The following is a 19,756-nucleotide window of genomic DNA, read 5'->3' as shown; positions in this document are numbered from 1 at the left end:
CATGACTCTGGTGCAAGGACCCTCTTTGCTACAACACAGTCACGGCTTTCAGGTGTCTTTCCTTCCCTGCTTCAGTTCCTTGAAACAAACTAAACTGCTTTTGTCCTGACCACAAGCACACACTCAATATTCAGTCTCTCCAAGAACTGGGAACACTGCCAAAAGGTGAATTGCTCCCTCCTGAGAAAACAGGTAAGATGGAGGCAAGAAGATGCTGAGGCTTCAGCCAGTCTTTGAAATGGACCTCTTGATAGACAGCCCAGTTAACCCCTCTGGGGATAGACCTGGCTCTGTCTGTTTTGGAAAAGGGAGGAGCTAGCTCAGTGCACCTTGGGAAAAGACCTTCACTGTGGCACTGAATTCCAGAAGGAAAAACAGTCTATTTTGGAAAACATATGCACTTACTTCCAAAGAGATCATTCCAGGACCAAATACCCCCGGGGAACTCCACACTGCGTGGAAGGCAGGGAAAGTCTACAGTTCTTTGAGTGACCAAAAAAGAAATGTTAAAAAAGTAACAGCCCAAAAGACAGCAACTGATGTGAGTCAAATTAGTCCGAGAGGAACATCTGCTATGTACAGCAAGTGCCTCTGTCCATTGGGGTGAGGGGCTATGTTCCCACAGGTGCTGGAAGAAGCCTTGGACTTTCCTGCTCCTGTTGGCTGGCAGAGCTCAGCCAGTGTTGGAGCAGAGACACTGAAACAAATGAAACAAGAACAACAAACCCCACTGTGCTCCTCGGCATTCCTGGTGTTTCTCTGTTTCTCTCCCTCTGTGTGTCCCTAGAGGAGTCTCTGCCTCTTTAGTCTATGGTTCCCGGGTGGATGCTGAGGACTGGTGGCTCTAGGCAAGTAGGAGAGTAGTTGAGGTGAGGCTCTTTGATCCACAGCAAGGGAACCCCATTCTTGCCCTCCGAGTTCTTGCTGGAGTTTCGGCTCTTGAACCGCACCAGGAGGATGGTGATGATCAAGATGCCAAAGATGGGGAAGGGGTAGAAGAACACAAAGTAGAAGAGGGCATCGTTGGAGCAGATGACAGACTGCAGCGTAGAGCCTGGAAAGAGACACAGGGTGGTCACATTTCATGGTTTCTCTGTAATCAGGACATGCAAACTTCCTCAGAAACATAGAGAACCAGATGTTCATTATTCTATGTCAAAGCAGGAGGTGGAGCTCTGGGAAAAATAACAGTGTTAGAACAGAAGGAAGTTGTAACAGGGCATGTTTCAGCTTTATCCCCCCAACAGTTTCATGACTAATAGGAGTCCTCCCTGGTGGAGATTTTATAGTATCTTGTCAAGCTGGGAGCTTTGCAAAGCTTGTATTCTCTCTGTGGTGGTACACAAAGGCAGCAGCACCTCAGGATCTCTGTGTCCCTTAAGAGTCCACAAAACCCCCATGGGTTACCTCTGGGGCCTCTAAACCATGCAACAGCTTCATGAGTTGATGTGAGGAGACCCTTGTGCTGCAGCCTATGCTCTTGTGCAGAGCTAATCCAACTGCCCCCAAACGGGAGGGTTAAATCCCAGGGGGTGGCAAGGTCCATCCCCACTGACTCCATGCTGTGAGTGAGCAGTCCCTGTACAGACCAAAATGCAGTGTGGATACTCCAGACAGAGCAAGAGCTGACTGGAAAAGTACCAGCACCACAGACTTGCCCCAGTCCCACTCATTCCTTGGTCTTTGCATCTGGCTGAACCCAAGATGCAGGGGACGCCACGGCCCCAGGCAGCCATCACCTCTTCTCACCTGCATCCTGCACGTGCACAGCCACCGTGCCCGACTCCTCCTGGGCCAGGCGGTACCAGACGCCGTTGGGATCCGCCAGCCACTCCTCCACCCGGCACGAGTAGTTGCCGGTGTCGGCGCCGCCGGCCTGCAGCACCGTCAGGCGGAACAGCAGCGCCGAGAGCCGCTGGAAGCGCAGGCGGCCCTGCCAGCGCCCGGCCTCGGGGCTGAAGATGGCATCGGGGCCCACGCTCAGCACCGCCTCCCGCTCCTCCTCCTCCTCCTCCTCCTCCTCCTCGCCCGCCTCCTTGGCCCGCAGGCTGTACCACGTCACTGCAAAGTGGGAATCGGGGCTGGAGCGCGACAGGATGCTGCAGTCCAGCAGGAAGGACTCCTTCTCCTGCACCGTCAGGTTGGCGGTGGCTGTGTCCACCTGCAAGGTGGGATCTGAGAGGACAAAAGTCAAGAGGTGAGCGCTGAGCTATCATCAAAGCCATCCTATCTCAACACAAACTGTCATGACTCGTGCTGGGCACAATCCAAGCAAAAGCCCAAGCTTGATGCAGCCTGCGGACCTCTGAGGCCACCCTGCAGGCACAGCATCCACACACTCACCTCATCACACATCATCTGGGCACGGGGTCAAACAGGCACCATCCTACCCCTGCCTCCTCACCCCAACTAAGGGATGAGAGGAGAAAGCTGCTGCAGCTCATCCAGACATGCTACATCTCAGGATACCAAGATTTGGTGCATGTGCTGAGGAGCACTATGCTGTTCCTCCCCAGCTACTGCTGCACAGAACATTCCACTCCCTGCTTTTTACTCCTTTGAGAGTGCTCAAAGGACTTGAAAATCATTATGACAGAAAAGAAGAAGACCTTTTCCAGCAGCTTGGAAAGACATTTAGGTAAGGGGTTCTGCCATGGAGATGGTCTCAACACTGATGCAGCAAGGATGCTCCAAAAGCCTTTGTCTCATTTTTTAGTTCTAGTGCTTGCTGCAAAGCTAAAGAGATGCTTTTACCTAACTGAGACAGTGGCCAGAGCCCACGATGAGTTGATTAAAGGCTGACTTCAGGAGCAATTAACATTTGGTTCAGTCATCTTGCCAGTGAGCCCATACTCCAGGGATCACAATCAGTCTGGATCTAAGCTTTCATTTAAAGATAAAAAGCCCTTTCCAAAGTGGGAGCTGAGCAGAAAGGGCAAGTCAATAGCTCACTGAAGAGAGAGGAACTTTCTCCTCCAGTGAGGAAAGCTGGGCAAGCCCTCCCTTGTGCAGACTCAGGGGGTCCCTGCAGGAGGGGGCTGCTGTCCCTCAGCTCTCATCAGTCACAGGGCTGCTGTGTCCAGTGGGCTTCTAATTACAGCACTTTTTAAATGGACCCCTGAGGAAAACCTTCATTAAGGTCAGAGCTCTTCAGGCCATAAGCAATGTGAGTGTAGTTCACATCTTCCCAAAGAAGACTCCTGAGCAGAAACAGGAATGAGTTGTCATGAAATTTTGGGGACTACTGAGGTAAACAGGAGGAAGGGAGGGAAATGGCTTGTCAAAACTAACTCAAAGCCTTCCTCACCTTTAGCAGGTTAAGCAGAAAGAGAAGAACTGATGTCTGTAGGTGTGAGAGATTTTTCCCCCCTTGCTGAATATAGCCCTGACAGATAAGGCTGGAGATCCTCACTAATGAGACATGAGTCACAAGCATGATTAGTCATTTTGTTAAGTACTGACTGCTATGAAACAAAAAAGAAACAACAACAACAAAGCACTTTTAGGAAAAAAAAAATCTTCAATTAGTGCACTCTCTTCTTCCCACTCCACATTCTTCTGCAATTCAAGAGGAGCCTCAGAGATTTTTCCTGCTGTTTGTAATCCCCTCTATCAAGGCTGGCAATTATTTCACTGGATGGAGAGCTGTACTGACAACCCAGCACAGCACAGGGATTGCCTGGGGAGGTGTCTCTGCTCAAGCTACTTTGGCCAGCAAAACTTCCCAATCAAAGATGTGGCAGATAAGAGATCTGCTCACTTATCTATGCTGAGAATGCTCCTCCTCCACAGTACAAATCTCTGCCAGGAATGACCACTCAATTCTTTCCAGAACCTCACACTTTTGCCAGCTCTGCTGCACAGTTATGAGGCTGGTATCTTGCTGGAATGGGCAGGCATGAAACACTGCAGAACATGCAGAGAGGGGTTACTTTAGAAACTGGAAAGTATTCAGTGAAAGAGGACTGTACTGTTATTTGTCCTACAGCCATTTTGAGTCATATGCCTCAAAAACTAGGGAATCAGTATTTTCCAAGGTAAACTGCCTTTGCATCTTATCTGTTGTTAAAACAGGCAAAACTTAGCAGAGTACTCTGGGAATCTGCTTTTGAGCGTTTAGGAGTCCATCAGTGCTAGTCAGTCTTAAGAACCACTTTTTGGGAACACAGGAGCAAGCAACTCCACTGTGTCCTAAGTCAAGTAATGATGGCTGAACAGCAGCTCCTTGTGGAGTTCAAGATGATAAAGAAATTGTATAATCTCTGGAAGTGAGGCTCTACAGGATGATTACAGAGCTGTAGTTTGTATATGCAGGGAGAAGACACAAATGTCAAAGCTCAGTTAGAGTTGAAATTGGTCAGTGTTGTGCCAGCACTTTTCAAAGGCTGTTAAATAGCAAGGTGTCTGAAGAAAATGCTGCACTGATACCTGTTGAAGATATTTACCTATTTAATAGGGATGGAGAAAAAGCAGAGGCATTCCATGTTTTTTTTTGCCTCAGTCTTTAATAACACTGATAAACTTTGGGCCACCCAGTCCCATGAGTCAGAAAACCACAAGTGCAGACTCTGAAATTGTGAGTGATTAGTTGCATTAGCTGAAAGTCCACAAGTCCAAGAGGCCTGATGAGATTCAGCAAGTTTTACAGCAGGACCCCTCCTAAAGATCATCCAAGGGCCCTGGGAGTCTGGGGAAGTGCTTGTTGGCTGGAAGCTGGCCAGTATATAGTCCAATTTATAAGGAGGACATGAGTGAAGACCCAGGAAACTACGGAGCTGTTAGTCTAACCTCAGTTCCTGGGAAATTATTATCCTGGGTACTACTGAAAGGCATTTAAAGAACAACACAGCCATTAGACACGACCAGCATGACTTCATAAAGGGGAAGCCTGGTTCAGGTTCCTTGTGTCACCTGCTCTGTCAGTGGATGAAGAGAAGGCAGTGGATCCAGTTTTTCAATTTCAGTAATTTTCATATTTACCCTCACAGCATCCTTCCAACTGTGGGATGGGGGGTTCATGGTGCACTGGGTGAAGAGCTGGCTGAAGGGCAGAGTTCAAAGGGATGCAGTGAATGGGGCTGCTTCTGGCTGGTCACTGGTCAGCAGTGGTGTTCCTCAAGGTTCAACTTTAGGGCCAGTGCTGTTCAATATATTTATCAAAGATCTGGACACAGGAGCTGAATGCACCATTAGCAAATTTACTGACAATACCAAACAAGGAGGTGCTGCTGAATCTCTTGAGGGACAAGAGGCCTTACAAAGATAGACTGGAGCTCTGGACTTTAATTAATGGAATGGGATTTAACAATTTGAAATGCTTGGATTTTACACCTAGGTCCAAGTAACACCATGCACAAATAGAACTGGGAGAGGAGTAGCTGGAGAGCAGCCCTGCAGAAAGAGATCTGGGTGTGCTGGCAAGCTCAGCAGGACTCAGCTGTGTACCTCCACTGCCATCTTCTCATGAAAGGGGCACACACCTGGGAAGCACAGGTATTCTTCCATCCTATTCTCAATCAAAATGTGAGTAAAATCAGGAGTCTACCCTATTTAATCTGACAAAAGTGCTGAAAAAAAATGTAGATGCAGTGACAAAATGCCAAGCCCATGTACTTATATTTGCAGAGCTTGCTCTACACTCTTTTGTGGAGAGGACTCACAGCTGGTCTGTGAGCCAGAGAGGGTTAATGAATAAGGGTTATTTCTGAAAGAAATTCTATCAAGGCCATTGGCCTGGAGACGAAGAAGAGAAGAAGAGGAAGGAGATGAATGGGAAAGAAGACCTGCAGCTGGGAAAAGTATTTTTAGAAAAGTTTTGTGAAAAATAGAGGTGTAGATGGTTTTACACCAATGAATGTTATTTTGATCTATTGTAACCAATGAACAAAGTGTAAACTTTGTAGAGGGAATAAAAGACATACATATAAAAGAAATTATGGCAATTAGCAATATATTGTGACACCAATCGTGAAGACAGTGAAGAAGTCTCTGTCTTTTCAGAATTAGTAAGTGGCTCATTTAAAGATCCTCTGATCAACCCCCAAGACAGAAATAACAAAGGGGCTTTTCCATCTCCCAAACAAACATCATCAAGACGTTTCAGACCAACTCGATCCCAGAAAGTTTCACTTAAAACACAATCGGCATCTACATTTGGAAAATTCATTCTAACATATATTAATGGTTCTCTTTTTATCTGGAACCTAAAATCCTTTCTCCTTAATAAAGATTGTAATATCATACATACATTGCTGTTGTAATAAATGTAGTGTGTCTGTTTGTATGTCGTGCCTGCCTCAACAGTGACATCTTTCCAGAAAAGGAAGAGTGCAATCAAAAAGACACGGAGAGAGGAGCCAGTGCGGCGTGTGCTGTTTGACTGGCGACTGGAGTTTGCCCAGAGCAGCAGCCCCACTCACCCGGCTGCTTGACGGTGAGGGTGGTGATGCCGGAGAGCTGCTCTGCGCGCTTGTACCAGCGCTGGCCGGGGTCCAGCAGCCACTCCTCCACGCGGCAGCCATAGGCGCCGCTGTCGCGCACGGTGGCGTTCTGGATGGCGAGCAGGAAGCGCCCGGGCGCGGGGCTCTCCAGGCGCAGCCGGCGCCGCGGCTCGCCGTAGTGCAGCGTGCCCTGCCGGCTCAGCCAGGCCAGCGCCGCCCTGTCGGCGCGGCCCCGCCGCACCCACCACTCCACCAGCAGCTGCGACGAGGGGCTGCTCCTGTTGCTCACCAGGCACTCCAGCGTCACCCACTCGTTCTCCCGCACCGTGAGGTTTCTGTGCGTCTGGCTGACCTGCAGGCGGTTATCTGTGAGGAAAAGCCATAGAAATGCAATGTGACCCAGGGCTGCGAGGGTCCTTTGTCTCCCCGCAAGCCTTTTTTTCCTTTCCTTTCACACCAGGACAGAATGATGGAGAAAGGAAAGGACAAAACAAAGAGAGGAGGAGAAGAAGAAAATAAGGCTTGTGTTTCTTTAGGGTGTTCTGAAAATCTCAGGCTAACCACCAACAATGACCACCATTGAGCACAGGGAATTGGAAATCTGCAATCTCCCAGCAGGAGCTGGGAAGTCCTAAGTGCACAGAGACCTAATGAAGGGAGATCACACTTCACTCTTTTCTTCATCCTCACTCCTATGATGAGGCAGTAGCCTGATCACACCCCAACCAGTAAGCCCCTCTGTTGTGGAAAAAGGAAAAAGCCAACTAGGTGGAGAACAGACAACTGATTGCAGGGAACCCCCACTGCAAAACAAGAAGTGGCAAGAGGGCAAAGTCACACGCAGTGTTTTGCTGCCTTGGGAATGCCCCTGGTTTTTGCTCCACAGCTTCATTGATACAGGGGGGGTGACTGGAATCAGTTCTTTTATGCGAAATGACGTGTTGAACTCTCCTAAATCCCTCACAATTCTTTCCAGGGCCAGTCTGGACTTCCCTGGTACTGCTGCTGCAGCAAGCAACAAGCGCTGTACTTCCCAGAGAGAGGTGGGCAATGCAAAGGAGGGGCAGCCACAGTTCCCCTGTGCCTGACCACCCCTCAGCCATCCTGGGACTTTGCAGACAGAAATGAGGAGCTGGCACTGGCAGCAAGCCATGGCCTGTGTCTGTGACCAGGTTCAGCTGTGCTGGGGATCATATCCAATATTCCTCTTGCACCCTTATGCACAGAGCTTGTGTCTAGCCAGCCAATCCAGAGAGAGAAAATGCACTAAGCACCCTACCCCAGCCCTGATATCCAACTGCATCCCTCCTGCCTGAGTGATTTTATCTTCCAGACACAGGCAGTCTGAGCAAGCAAGGACAAGGCAGGCTTCTTCATGAAGTGCCCACGCTCTGGACAGCACTTGCCTCCCTGCCTCTCCCCTCTGCCCTTTGGCTAAGCTTGATATATTTAGCTCTTCCACCAGCTCACCTTTATCAGTGTCATCCACTGCCAGGGAAACCACCCACAGAGCAGATTTCTCCTTTCCTGGCAGCCAGCTCCTTACCTCATTAAACATTATTCCCATCTCATGTGCAAAGTGAAAAGAGACAAGGCTCCCTGTGCCTGCCAGGATACAGGCACAGAGTAAAATTAAACTGTGTGCAAGACATAAAAATGCTTTCCTGGGCAGGCACACAGAGGTTCTCTCTCAGTAAATTGTTGCTAGTTGACTGTCCTAGGTCACAATGTAAAGATGTGCCCAAAAGTATGTATTCTATCACCATCTGTTAAAAACCAGGTGGGGCAATATTCTTTATATTTTTCCACAACCCATCCTTCCTCCAGGAAGATATCTTCTGTTAATGGGCCATTGAGTCCCACTGAATGATAAAATTCCATCATCCCATTGTGAAATGCTCCACCCAGGGGGAGGAGCCAAACATTTCCTACCTAGATAAAAACTGAGATTTGGAACACCAAGGCAGCCCTTGCCCACTGGTTTCCAGAGGACAAGAGCTACCAGACCTTTCTACAGGATTGCTACTTCAACAAGACACTTCATCTGGACTGCTACCACCACCCTAACTACCATTCTAACTACAGAATACAACGATCAGGTTGTATTCTGACCCTGTCAGTGGTTTTCTTTTGTACTATTACACGTCTTTTATTTTTCTCTTTTTTTTTTTTTTCCTATTAAATTGTATTTCTAACTTGGAGTCTCTCACTGGATTTGCTTTCAAAGCAGTATATTGAGACTCCTGCTACATGATGCTTTCAAGGATAATGAAACCTGGCTGGATGCAGTGGCCCTACAGACAATGGGGCATGGACAGTCTTCATGTGGGGACACCCAAAGGCACACAAGCTCAGCCTAAAGGGACAAGAGCCACACCAAAGGAGGGAAAACCCTCCTTCCATGCAGGGATGTGCAGGCATGAGGATGCAAGGACAGGGTGGCAATCTCCCAGGTGTGTTAGATTGATGTGGCCAGAAATGTGTATTCTATCTCCATCTATCACCATGTTGAAGCCAGGTGGGGCAGTGATTCCTTATCTCCATGGCACATACCATCTGCTAATGGACCATCTTTAAGACAAGATGAAGCAATCATCTTTTCCATAACCCATCCTCCCTCCAGGAAGATATAATCTGCTGCTGGGCCATTAAGTCCCAGTGCATGACTGATAAAATTACATCATCCCATGGGGAGATGATCCAGCCAGGGGGAGGAGCCAAGCCTTTCCTACCTAGATAAAAACTGAGATTTTGGACAGCAAGATACCTTTTTTCCACTGAATTCCAGAGGAGAAGCTGGACCTTTCTACATCATCCCTGGACTTTTGGAGGAAGGCTGCACCCTTCTACAGGAGCACTGCTTCAACTAACCACATCTGCCACTGCAGGAGGACTGTAACCACCATTTAATGGTACTGCTGCCAACACCCTGACTGACAACTGACAGGGTGTCAGGTTGTATTCTGACTCTGTCAGGGTTGGGATTGTTTTTTTTGTAATACTGCATTTCTATTTTAATTTTCCCAGTAAAGAACTGTTATTCCTAATTCCCCAATCTTTGCCTGAGAACCCCTTAATTTCAAATTTATAATAACTTGGAGGGAGGCGGTTTACATCCTCCATTTCAAAGACAAACTTCTGCCTTTATTGACAGACACCAGGAAACGCAGAGAGGAGCCCACCTGGCTGCTTGACGGTGACCTCGGTGCGTCCCGACACCTCCTCTGCCAGCTTGTACCAGGCGTGGTTGGGGCTGAGCAGCCACTCCTCCACGTGGCAGTAGTAGCTGCCGCTGTCGCGCACCTCGGCCCGCTGCACGGTCAGGCTGAAGAGCCCGCCCGAGGCCGAGCGCTCGAACTGCAGCCGGCCCCGCAGCCCCTCCTCCTCGGCGTACGTGCCGTACTCGAAGGCCGAGCTGTGCGTGGTCTTCAGGATGAGCTTGCCGTCGGCGTCCGAGGGCTTGTGCACGTACCACAGCACGGCGAAGTGGGAGTCGGGGCTGGTCTGAGACTTCACCGAGCAGTTCAGCGGGATGGGCCGGTTCTCCAGCAGGGTGATGCTCCGCTTCGACTTGCTCACCTGCAGCTTGGTCACTGCCAGGGGGAGTGGAGAAGCATGGAGAGAGGGGGTCATTAACACAGGAAAAACTCACTGCATTTGGGGTGGACCAGAGAGTCCCCTCTTGCTTGGGTCACATTTGCCTTTAAGACATTTAGATATTCTACTGAATCTCTTCTTTCAACCCCTATCTACTCCTGAATACTCCCACTGTGTTCCTCAGGAAGAGAAGCTTATTTTTTACAGTCTGACCTTTGAAAGACTCTTTAATTCATAGTGGTCTAAGGCACCAGACTTAGTAAAAGGACTACACCCAAACTCAGTGGTTTTTCTCATGATGAAGTCATTCTACTTGCATCTCAAAGCAATGAGCTGTTGACCAGTTCCAGAGAAAACCACTTCTGAGAAAGTGAATTAAATGAGACCCCACTGCTGTCACATGGCAGCCACCTCAGTGAGATGTATCCCACACACACGCAATAACTAGGGGAGGAAGGAAGTGCAGGCACAACTGGAAAAGGAGAAAGAGCACTAGACTGGAAGGGATCAAGCTTTGCTCTCACAGCCAGGAAATCTGGCTCCAAGTCCACCACAAACTGCACTAGGACAAGCCACAGGCTCATCACATCTCCTGGCTTCCCAAGTGCAAGTGCAGCTCCCAGGCTGTAGCTCAGCAGTTCCACGGTATTGAGGATGATACAGCAGAATCATTAGCTTTAGTTCCTGTAAGGAGAGACACACAGATTCCCAATTTCCCAACTCATCTCTCCCTGTACAATCACAAGACAGAGTCTCTGCTGCAGCGTGTGCTGCTCATGCTGTGCTTGTCACCCTGAGCCAGGGCATTTCTGCTGGCAGGGGAGGACACAAGGCGCCCTCCTGTGACACTTGTGCTCCAAAAGGGGCAATGCTGCCTTGCTGCTGACGAGCTGCAAATCTCTTAAATTAAACTTGAAAGAGTGCAGGGGTGCAAGTGGCACAACAAAAGTGTGGCACGACAGGCACAAACAAGGGAGAGCTGCCAGGGGACCTGTGCCCATCTGCACCCTGCAAACACATCCCACGCATCCTGTGCTGTGAGGAAGCAATGCTGTCTCCTCTCTCTCACCAAGGCACAGGCTCCTTGCTTTGCATCATGCTTTGCTTCCAGCTTCCCCTGGGCACCAGGGCCTCGGATGCCTGTCGGCACAAGCGATGAGTGACGGTGCCCAGGGAGAGGATGGGCACAAACAACTTCAAATGGGAGGAACTCCCACCACAGCAATGCTTTCTGGGCTATCACATCTGAGACAGGCCTCCTGGTATCGCATCAGAATTTCCCCTGGAGCCTGGATTGCCTGTGGCTTTAATCAGTATGCTAATACTCTGTGGCTGTGGTATGGCATGCAGACACTGGAGGAAGGAAAGGAAGCAAATTGTCCTTGGTTTTTCTCCCTAAGGACTTCAATCTAATGCAAAGAGTCAGTGTCACCCCCTTGTATTTCTGCCATACTCCAGACACATTCCTTCCCCTTTGTTTCACTTCAGGACAACAGCCTTAGTCACCACACCCACCCTCATCCCACCTTTTTGGCTCACCATTGATTAAGAACCGTTATTTTGAGCATTAATCAATCTTCCAAGTCCCTAGGAGATGAACCAATAAAGGAGAAGGTGGTTCTCAGCAGTTTCCTTTCTCCCCCAGCCCCCTTTCCAAACAGTTTATTTTTAATTGGTACTGGATTATTTTCTGCAACCGTTTCTACGGAAACCTTTGTTACTATAGCAACTGTGTATGTTAAGTCAGTAGCCCTATATCTATTAAAATGCAGTATATACACACCCTGCGTGTGGTGGGTTGCTCAATATCAACACACACACACACACACACGTACACAGACAAAGCCAGGGCACACACAGAGCAGAGCTGCTGAGAGGCAAACACCCCTCTCAGAGCTCTGCCCATATTGTGGCACCTCCAGGAGATGAAAATGAGGATGGCTGACATGGAACAATTCTAATCTTAGTGTTTGGGGCAACACACCTGCACCTTGTACATGACAGATGTATTCCACTGAAGCAGTGAGGGCTTGTTCCCAGATCATAATCACAGTAATTATCACTGTGTACAAACAGCATGGACCCCTGAGGTCATCCAAGGACTCCTAGATGGCCTGTCAGCAGCTTTCCCTGCTCCCATGCAACCTTTGGAAGAAATCTTTTTGAAAGTAATGGGGAAGAAATCTTATTAACTCTGGCAAAAATGAGATCCTAAATTTCACACACACACACACCTTGTCCTTTCAAGCCATCCCTGGCAGCCACTGCAGCCAGTGTCAGGAATTTGCCCACATTTGCACTGAGTCCCCAAGATACTGATGAAGCAGTGATTCTGCAGCTGCTACCAGCTGGAGCAGCAAGCCCTGGCAGGGAACAACAGGTCTTCTCTTTGCCAGACTGCACTCTTGCAGAGGTTCCTACCACTGTGCACCAAGTTTCCTCTACATTAAAGGTATCAGTGGTATGTGATGACATCCCTGCTAATGCACTTTTCATCAAACATGACTTATTATCCTAAAGGAAGCACACCACAGTTTTCCTCCCACAGAATTAGAGAGGACATTCTCAGTCTTTTCCAATTCTGTGAATACCAAACGCTTCCATGTCCAGATTCTGATTCCTGCATAATATACAGGCACCCATCTCTTCTTCATTACCTTTTGCAGCTCCTATAGTAATGACTCAAGGTGTTTATGGACCACAGGCTGATAACTGCTCAGTTGGAAATGCTGTGGCACCCAGATTACCTTGGGGCAGCTTCACCCTCAGGCTGGTTTGCTTATCCAGACAGGGGAGAGATCCTGGTTAAGACATGGGAAGCTTTGTGGGGTAACTCACACTTCTGCTCTCCCATGGGGCTGACCACAAGCCACTGTTCACAGACACACCAACAAATCTACAAAGCTCATTTTGCACTTGGAAAAATTATTTAAAATGGGAAAACAGGTAATATTGAAGTTGGTGGTCCAGGGTAATAGGAATGGTACAATGTAATGCCAGGGAGTCCATCCATCTCTTCCCATTCTGGTGGTAAGTCTATTCCACTGCAAACTGAGCCTCTCCATGCCATGTGCAGCTTGCCAGGTCATGTTTAAAGATGCTGCCACAACATGGAAATGGTTATAGATGCTGGTGCACAAGTGAGGTTGCAAGAAGTCTGACACCCCAGGCACAGAGCCAGCGAAACCTCGCCCTACTGACAAGGGGGAAACTCCCTTTCCTGGCTTGAGGATTTGCCTGGGCACAGAGCCAGGGAAGGGCTTGGCCTTCAAATGCTGAGTTGATCTGGTGTGCCCCAGGGGTTGGGGTTTCAGTGAGGCAGGGCAGGGATGCTCCTGAGGAGCAGAGGTGGTGGGAGCAGCAGTGTGAGCAGACACAGTTACCTGGCATTTTCTGCTGTGCTGTCAAGAGGCTGATGTTCTCTTAACAGCCTCCCAAACATCTGCTCTGTGACAGGAACAGGTGCCTGTGTCTAGGTGAAGTTATCGTGCATATCATCTGCAAACCATAATCGTGTTGCCACAATGTCTCCTGGCTCCCTGGAGAGTGCCAGTAAAGGGGATATTGTACCTTAATGTACTGTAATTGGCCCTACATAAGCTATTAAGGCTTTCAATTTACACTGGCAACAAGTCATGGTTAGAACCTTCTTAGTTTTTTTAATCATTATCTCAAGATGCCTGTGGCAGCTTCTGGTCCTCAAAGCTTGCACCTCTGGCTGGGAGCTCAGGTCAGACACACCTTTAAAACCACAGCCAGGTCCTCTACAAGCTGCTGTGTACTAGGGGTTTCCTCCACACCATCAAGCAGGCAATCAGTCTCCTCAAGCTGAGCATGTGGTAAGCACAGTTATACAAATATTTGGGGGAAGGGAGAGCAGTCATCAGAGGAGGAGGACAGAGTGATGTGATTCACGGTTTTTCTGCTGACTTACTGCCTCTTGGCTCCCTTCCCTCTGTTTCTTATTCATCAAGCTGGGGTTACAACATTTCCCTTTAGTAAAGCACTTTGCAACCTGAACCTAAAAATGCTGTGATAAGAAGATGTCTCAAACACCTTACATCATTTTGCCTTGTAGGCAGCAAGAAAACACAACAGCAGGAATTTACTTCCCACCTGGGAGCCACTATTACCAAGTCCTGGGAATGGCAATGTTTAACTGCAGCTGAAGATACCATTTCCCCAAAACAGCCCCACACAAAAACCCCAGAAGGTTGCCCCTGTAGCAAAGGAGGAGGGGTTGGGGAAGGAGCCAGCTGGCACAGAAGAGTGGGCAGGAGAATGGCCAGAGTCCCCAAAAAGCCCTGTCACCACAGCAGGGAGGCCATGTCCCACTTTGGAAACTGCTGCTCCCTGGGGAGAGCTCCTCCAGAGAACACCTTTGCTTCCAAAGAACTGATGAAATGTTGTAAAAAGTTTTCCAGGGGAATGTCCTACTTTTAAGAGCCTCCACTGAGATTTCACTGTGCTGAGGTGTGTGTGCAGGGGGAGCAGAAACGAGGCCAGTCCAACCTGAGCCCAGCCCTGGTTTAACACCATACAATGGGTTTAGTAGGCTGATCAGGATTCTCTTCCAGGAGCACAGCCCCATGGTGACTTCCTCCAAGGAACCCCTCTCTTCCTGCACCTCAGGGAACCCTGAAGGGCACTTTGGCACAAACTCAGCCATTCCCTCAGCTTGTGGTCACAACCTAGAGGTGCTGCATCATTTTCCTCTCTCGGTGCCTGAATTGCTCCTGGAGGATGTTTGCCTGGGATTCAAGAGACCAGTGTGCAGGTTTTTGCCACAGGCTTAGACATGTACTAACATTCAGACCTCTGCCAGCTCTTCTCCCTTCCACAGAAGAGGGCTGAGGAGCGTTCTCCACCTCCCCAGACACTGCAAGGACTCCTGTTCCAATGACTGAATGGAGTCAAGCAAGTACACGCCAGCCTACTGATTCAGCACAGCAAGAGCTGGGTGACTCAGTTTATTAGGTTAGTTGAAAGCAAACCACTGTTCAAAAGGGAAAGATGTGCAAGCCCTTTTGGAGGGGAGGCATCAGAAGAAAGGCATTTGCAGAAGGGAAGAAAACGAGATGCTCCTAGGAGGACTGTGCTCATTAAACTTAACCACAGCACAGAAATCACAGCAAAGTAAAGACAAAGGCTTCCAGCACAGGGGCAACCTCCCCAGAGAAGGAAGGAACATGGCAGCACAGCTCCCAACTCCAGCTATTCTCTTTTAACTGAACACAATTCCTCTTGAAACTAGATTAGTGAGGTTGCAAATTGCATTAGCCAACATGGGAGGCTGCTGGTGCAACAGGAGCAGCAGAAAGGGAAATAGCATTAGACTTTGCCTGCCATTATTACTGCCATTATTAACTTGTCACTTTACTGTAGTGTTCCTATAACAATGAATTATTGCCTGCAAACAGGCTGACATGATTGAATTACTGGGAGAGCAGCTCTGTAGGAAGGAAAGACAGCATTAACCCTTTCCTGAGGAAAGCTCAGCTCCAGCCCCCTCTCATGTGGTCAGATAAAAGAGCTGAGGCTGTGACTCTGAACACCACCAAGTGACCTGCATTTCAACATGTTCAGCAAGCTGCTGCCAAGTCCACAGCCCAGCAGACAGCCCAGACACTCCCCAGCCTCACAGCTGCTGCTGCAGCAAGACCAGATGGGTATTTAAGCAGCTGTGCACGTCCACACTGACCATCACCTGTCCAAGAGCCCTGCCCAGCACTCAGCCCCAAGCACAGGCACAGGGCTGAAGGACACTGTGCTACTGCAGCCTGGGGAGTGCAGTTTGATGCTCTCAAAATGGTGCCAGAGGGTTCTGTGCAAAGCACAACAGGCAACTCTCCTCAAACCCTACAGGGGATCTGCTTGCTCATCTGCACCCCCACCAGCTCCAGCCCCAAGAAGTTTGACCATCCCAAAGTACCTACAAGTGGCCCCATGTCCTGCCCCTCCCCAAAAGCAGCACAGTCAGACTGCACCAAACACTGGGGGAGCAGGTCAAGTCCATCTGTGCATGTGAAGACTGCAGGCAGTGACAAGGACATCTGCTTGGATAGGGGACAGCCTGGGATCATCAGCTGTGCTGGAGCCTGTGGAGCAGCTAACAAACTAGCAGGTAACCAAGTGGGGCCTGAGGAAGGAATGCATGACCCAGAAAGACTCTTTAAAGCCCAGAAGGAATACATGTGCCAGCATACATACAGGGAAGGCAAGGGTGGAAAAAGCTGGGAAGTTCACTGCCTCCCAGGTCCAGCCAAGGCTGAGACCACCAGCTGGGATGTGGCACTGGCCTGGAAAAAACAGGACTTTCCCTAAGAAACAGAAACCATATCACTGTAAAGAACAGCAGGATATACCCCAAAGCAAAATGCCCCACAAACCTAAAACCAGAAACTTTCCTGCAAAACCCTGAAATCCACCTAAAAGTTCTGCACGAGAGAGAGGAAGGGAGGGAGGAATAAAAGATTCCCAGCATGAGTTGTGCCGGCTGTCAGAAAACAATATATGGCTCACTGATCACTTGCAAATTAAAATATGGAGATAGGATCACTGAAAGATAAATTCAGTACCAAGCCACAGCCACTGAGGATAAAGAAAGGAAAAAATAACATACAGAGAGATATTTAATCAACTTCTCGTCAGAAAGATTTCAAACAAAGGAGTGCTCCGTCAATTAGGAAAAAAAAAGTAATTAAATGTACCCAGAGAGCAAGTTGTAACACACACAACAGCACCACACACCAACTCCCATGCCATGCTGGAGGCTGGATTTCCTGAGATCACAAAAATCTTGACAGTTTTGTGCAGTTGCACGCTCAGAGCACAACTGCACGTGCACGGCTGACTTTTGCACATGATGTGTTTGACTTGGGCATTTTCAGCAGCTCCTGCTGAAAAACTGAGTGCTGGGCAGACACAGATAAGGTGCTCAGGGTGGTGTGAAATGTCATTTTCTTGCCACTCAGAGAGCAAGCTCTCCAGACAGACCTCAGGCAGGATGTTTTGGATACTGCCCGCAGCAGCCCTGCCAGTGCCAGGTGCTGCTCTCCACACAAAGAGAAGTCCCCAGATGAATCCATCCAAGCACTAGCTCACTCTTAAGGAATTGTATTATTGAATTTCTTAAGGAGTGAGGACATATTTCAGCATAATGGGCTACAGATCCATCATCATCTGCACTCCCCTGCTTCTCTGTTAATTGGGACAAGGAAAGCTGTAGTAATTTTCTTTAGCAGCATCCCAAATGCCTATTTAAGAAAGATGGCCTTGAGAGAAAACTTTTATGTGTACATAATATATATGTAGATTAAAATAAAAGACTCTGAGCCACAGGTTCAGCATGTTTGGAGCCATTTTGCTTCGGCTGCAAAGCTGCACATCACCAGTCTCCCTCTCCCTCAAGGGCTGCCCCTGCTCACTCTGCTTTTGAAATCTTTCAGGACAGGAGAAGGTACAAAGCTTTAGAGCTGGACATCATCTCAGTACTGCTCACTGCAGAGTGTTTTAGTCCAAGGAGAGTAAACAGGGAATCGATGAGAAGCTAAAGTGTAGGGAGAGAGAGAAGCTGTTCAAGACAACATCAAAGAAGGTGCATGTGCACAGACTGCCAACAGGCTGACACCATGGTTTTGTACATCCATGCTGCAGACAGGAGTGGAAAACTGCTCAGGAGATATCAAAGAGAGAAAGCAGAGAGTACTTTGAAATGGAAGTGAAAAAATTTGACCTAAAAAGTAACCATGGAGAGAAATAATTTGAAGAGAGCAGCATATCCTGGATACAGCCCAGCTCTCCTGCCACTGTCAGTCTTGTTGGGGGGCTGAAAAGAAAGACTGCCTGCACTAAGATCAGTGGGCACACACAGAGCAGGCTGAGTCAGGTTAAGGTTCCACTGGGTGCAAGGATGCATTCCCACACTCTTCACCCTTGTGAAATGCATCCAAGATGCTTCATTCATTTAAAGTTCAACTTCTCAGGTCATGCCCCTGGGTGCACTTTCCAGGCTGGAGTCCCAGGAGAAACCTTGAACATAACTGACTGCATTTAGCAGGCAAACCTGCAGAGGAGCCAAACAGCTCCCAGAAGGAAAACCAAATGCAGGGAGAGGTGAATCACAGCTGAATCTGACCTCACAAGGCCAGTTCATCATCCCCAGTAGAGCATCAGCAATGCAGCAGCAATTTAAGCACGAATTCCCATCCCTTCTGCATACACCCATGAGGATGGGGATGTTTGGAGGAGGGAGTGATGACTAAGATGGAGGAAAAGCACCCTGGGGTGCTGGCCTGGCATAAATAACTGTGCCAAAGAGCTGACAGCAAGTCTAAGTGGGGAATCTGTCCCAGAGGACCTGGCAAGTGTGGCAATAGAGCTCCCCAGGGCAAATGGGCAGGAGTAGGACCCAGTAGTACCTGGGATACAAGGTAGGAGAATCAACCCTACATCTGCTATCTGCAGAAGAAAAAGGGCTCCAGCTGGGTGACTAATGCAGGTCTGTGCAAGGGGACAGCTCTGGGTCATGCAGCACTGAGCCCCTTCATTTCATGTGTTCAGTGTGCTGGAAGGAAGGAGCAGCAGGTCTTACCCCAGTGGAGTGAAGGTAAAGGAGCAAATCCCCAAGCACACAGGGGAGAGGAGACTGCTCTGCACCACAGACACTGCTGAGAGGAACAGGCTCCTCTCTTTGAGCTGTTCTTGAACTCCATCACTCAAGCAGGAGTACAACCATTTGCCAGATGGAGCAGGCAGCTGTAAAGCAGGGAATGAGTGCTGTTCTACAGAGCAAAACCACTCTGGGATCAAGCAAGCAGCAAACTTCAGTTTCCAGACTTCACTTCTGTAAGGAAGTTTCCAGCTCATTAACTTTCCTTGCTTAACTTTATTGCTGGATGCTGCCAGAAGCAAGAAGAGTCAGCTTGAAGCAGAGACTTTGTGGCCTTTGAAAACACTTATTTGAGCCTCCACTCAAGAGTCTGGTCAGTATCCCACTGGCCACCTGCAGTAGAAAAGGCATCTCCCACTTCCATCCAGAGAGGATTCTTTAAACACTGAGAATTACTAAAATGAGATGGATTAAAGGCATTAACAGTAATATCTGAGTTATGGAAAGCTTCTCACTATACTCCAGAAATGTCTTGGCAATTAATTATTTGAAAATCAGTCCTCCTCTCCCAGCATTATAAAGCAGCTTCCTTTTCCAGTTCTCCTCTGCCTCGTGCCCTCCTCATCTTCCCAGCATCCTCAGTCTGCACAGTCACAACCATCCACTGCTTGGCTGCTCACTGAGCCTTCAGAGAGAAGGAGGAGTGTGAGACTGAATAGTCTCTCTCTGTGGTGCCATGGATGGGCTTGGACAAAGAGGTCAGAGTCCTCCATTCTCCACTCATTAGGTTTCTCTGGCCATTGCTAGCCCAGCACAGCCACCCTCTGGTTTCTTGTGGAGAGCAGAGAAGTAGCAGAGGGCTCTGCACCCACCTGAATGCTTCAGGGAGAGCACAGCTCTGGCTTGCCCCACTCCTAAAGTAAGGCTCAGGAAGAAGCCATCTCCAGCTCCTCCAAAGCCAGCTTGACAAGCCTCCACCCTCTTCCTCCATGATGGTTTCAACTTGACAGCTCCTAATAAACCAAACTTTAAGAAGTGGCCCCTGGAGAGCCTCTGGAAGCTAATTAATGCTCTAATGAAGAGCACGACTGCCTTGTTTGCTCGATGG

General features: G+C 48.8%; 1 protein-coding gene across 3 annotated transcripts in view; it reads right to left on the bottom strand.

Moving 5' to 3' along the window:
- Window positions 1-109: 109 nt before the first annotated feature.
- The window catches only part of IGSF3 (immunoglobulin superfamily member 3), a 202,426-nt gene continuing 182,779 nt past the window's right edge, over window positions 110-19,756 (bottom strand). For all 3 annotated transcript variants that reach the window (XM_079308509.1, XM_079308511.1, XM_079308510.1), the window contains 4 exons: window positions 9,623-10,033; window positions 6,420-6,806; window positions 1,750-2,175; window positions 110-1,054 (listed from right to left, as the gene is read on the bottom strand). In XM_079308509.1, the coding sequence (XP_079164635.1) occupies window positions 804-1,054; window positions 1,750-2,175; window positions 6,420-6,806; window positions 9,623-10,033 (1,475 nt within the window). In that variant the 3' untranslated portion in view covers window positions 110-803. The remainder of the gene's footprint in view (window positions 1,055-1,749; window positions 2,176-6,419; window positions 6,807-9,622; window positions 10,034-19,756) is intronic.

This window comes from Erithacus rubecula (assembly GCF_903797595.1).
Source record: "Erithacus rubecula genome assembly, chromosome: 1".
NCBI lineage: Eukaryota > Metazoa > Chordata > Aves > Passeriformes > Muscicapidae > Erithacus > Erithacus rubecula.
The sequence above is the reverse complement of the archived record's forward strand: the minus strand, read 5'-3'. Positions and strand labels throughout refer to the sequence as shown.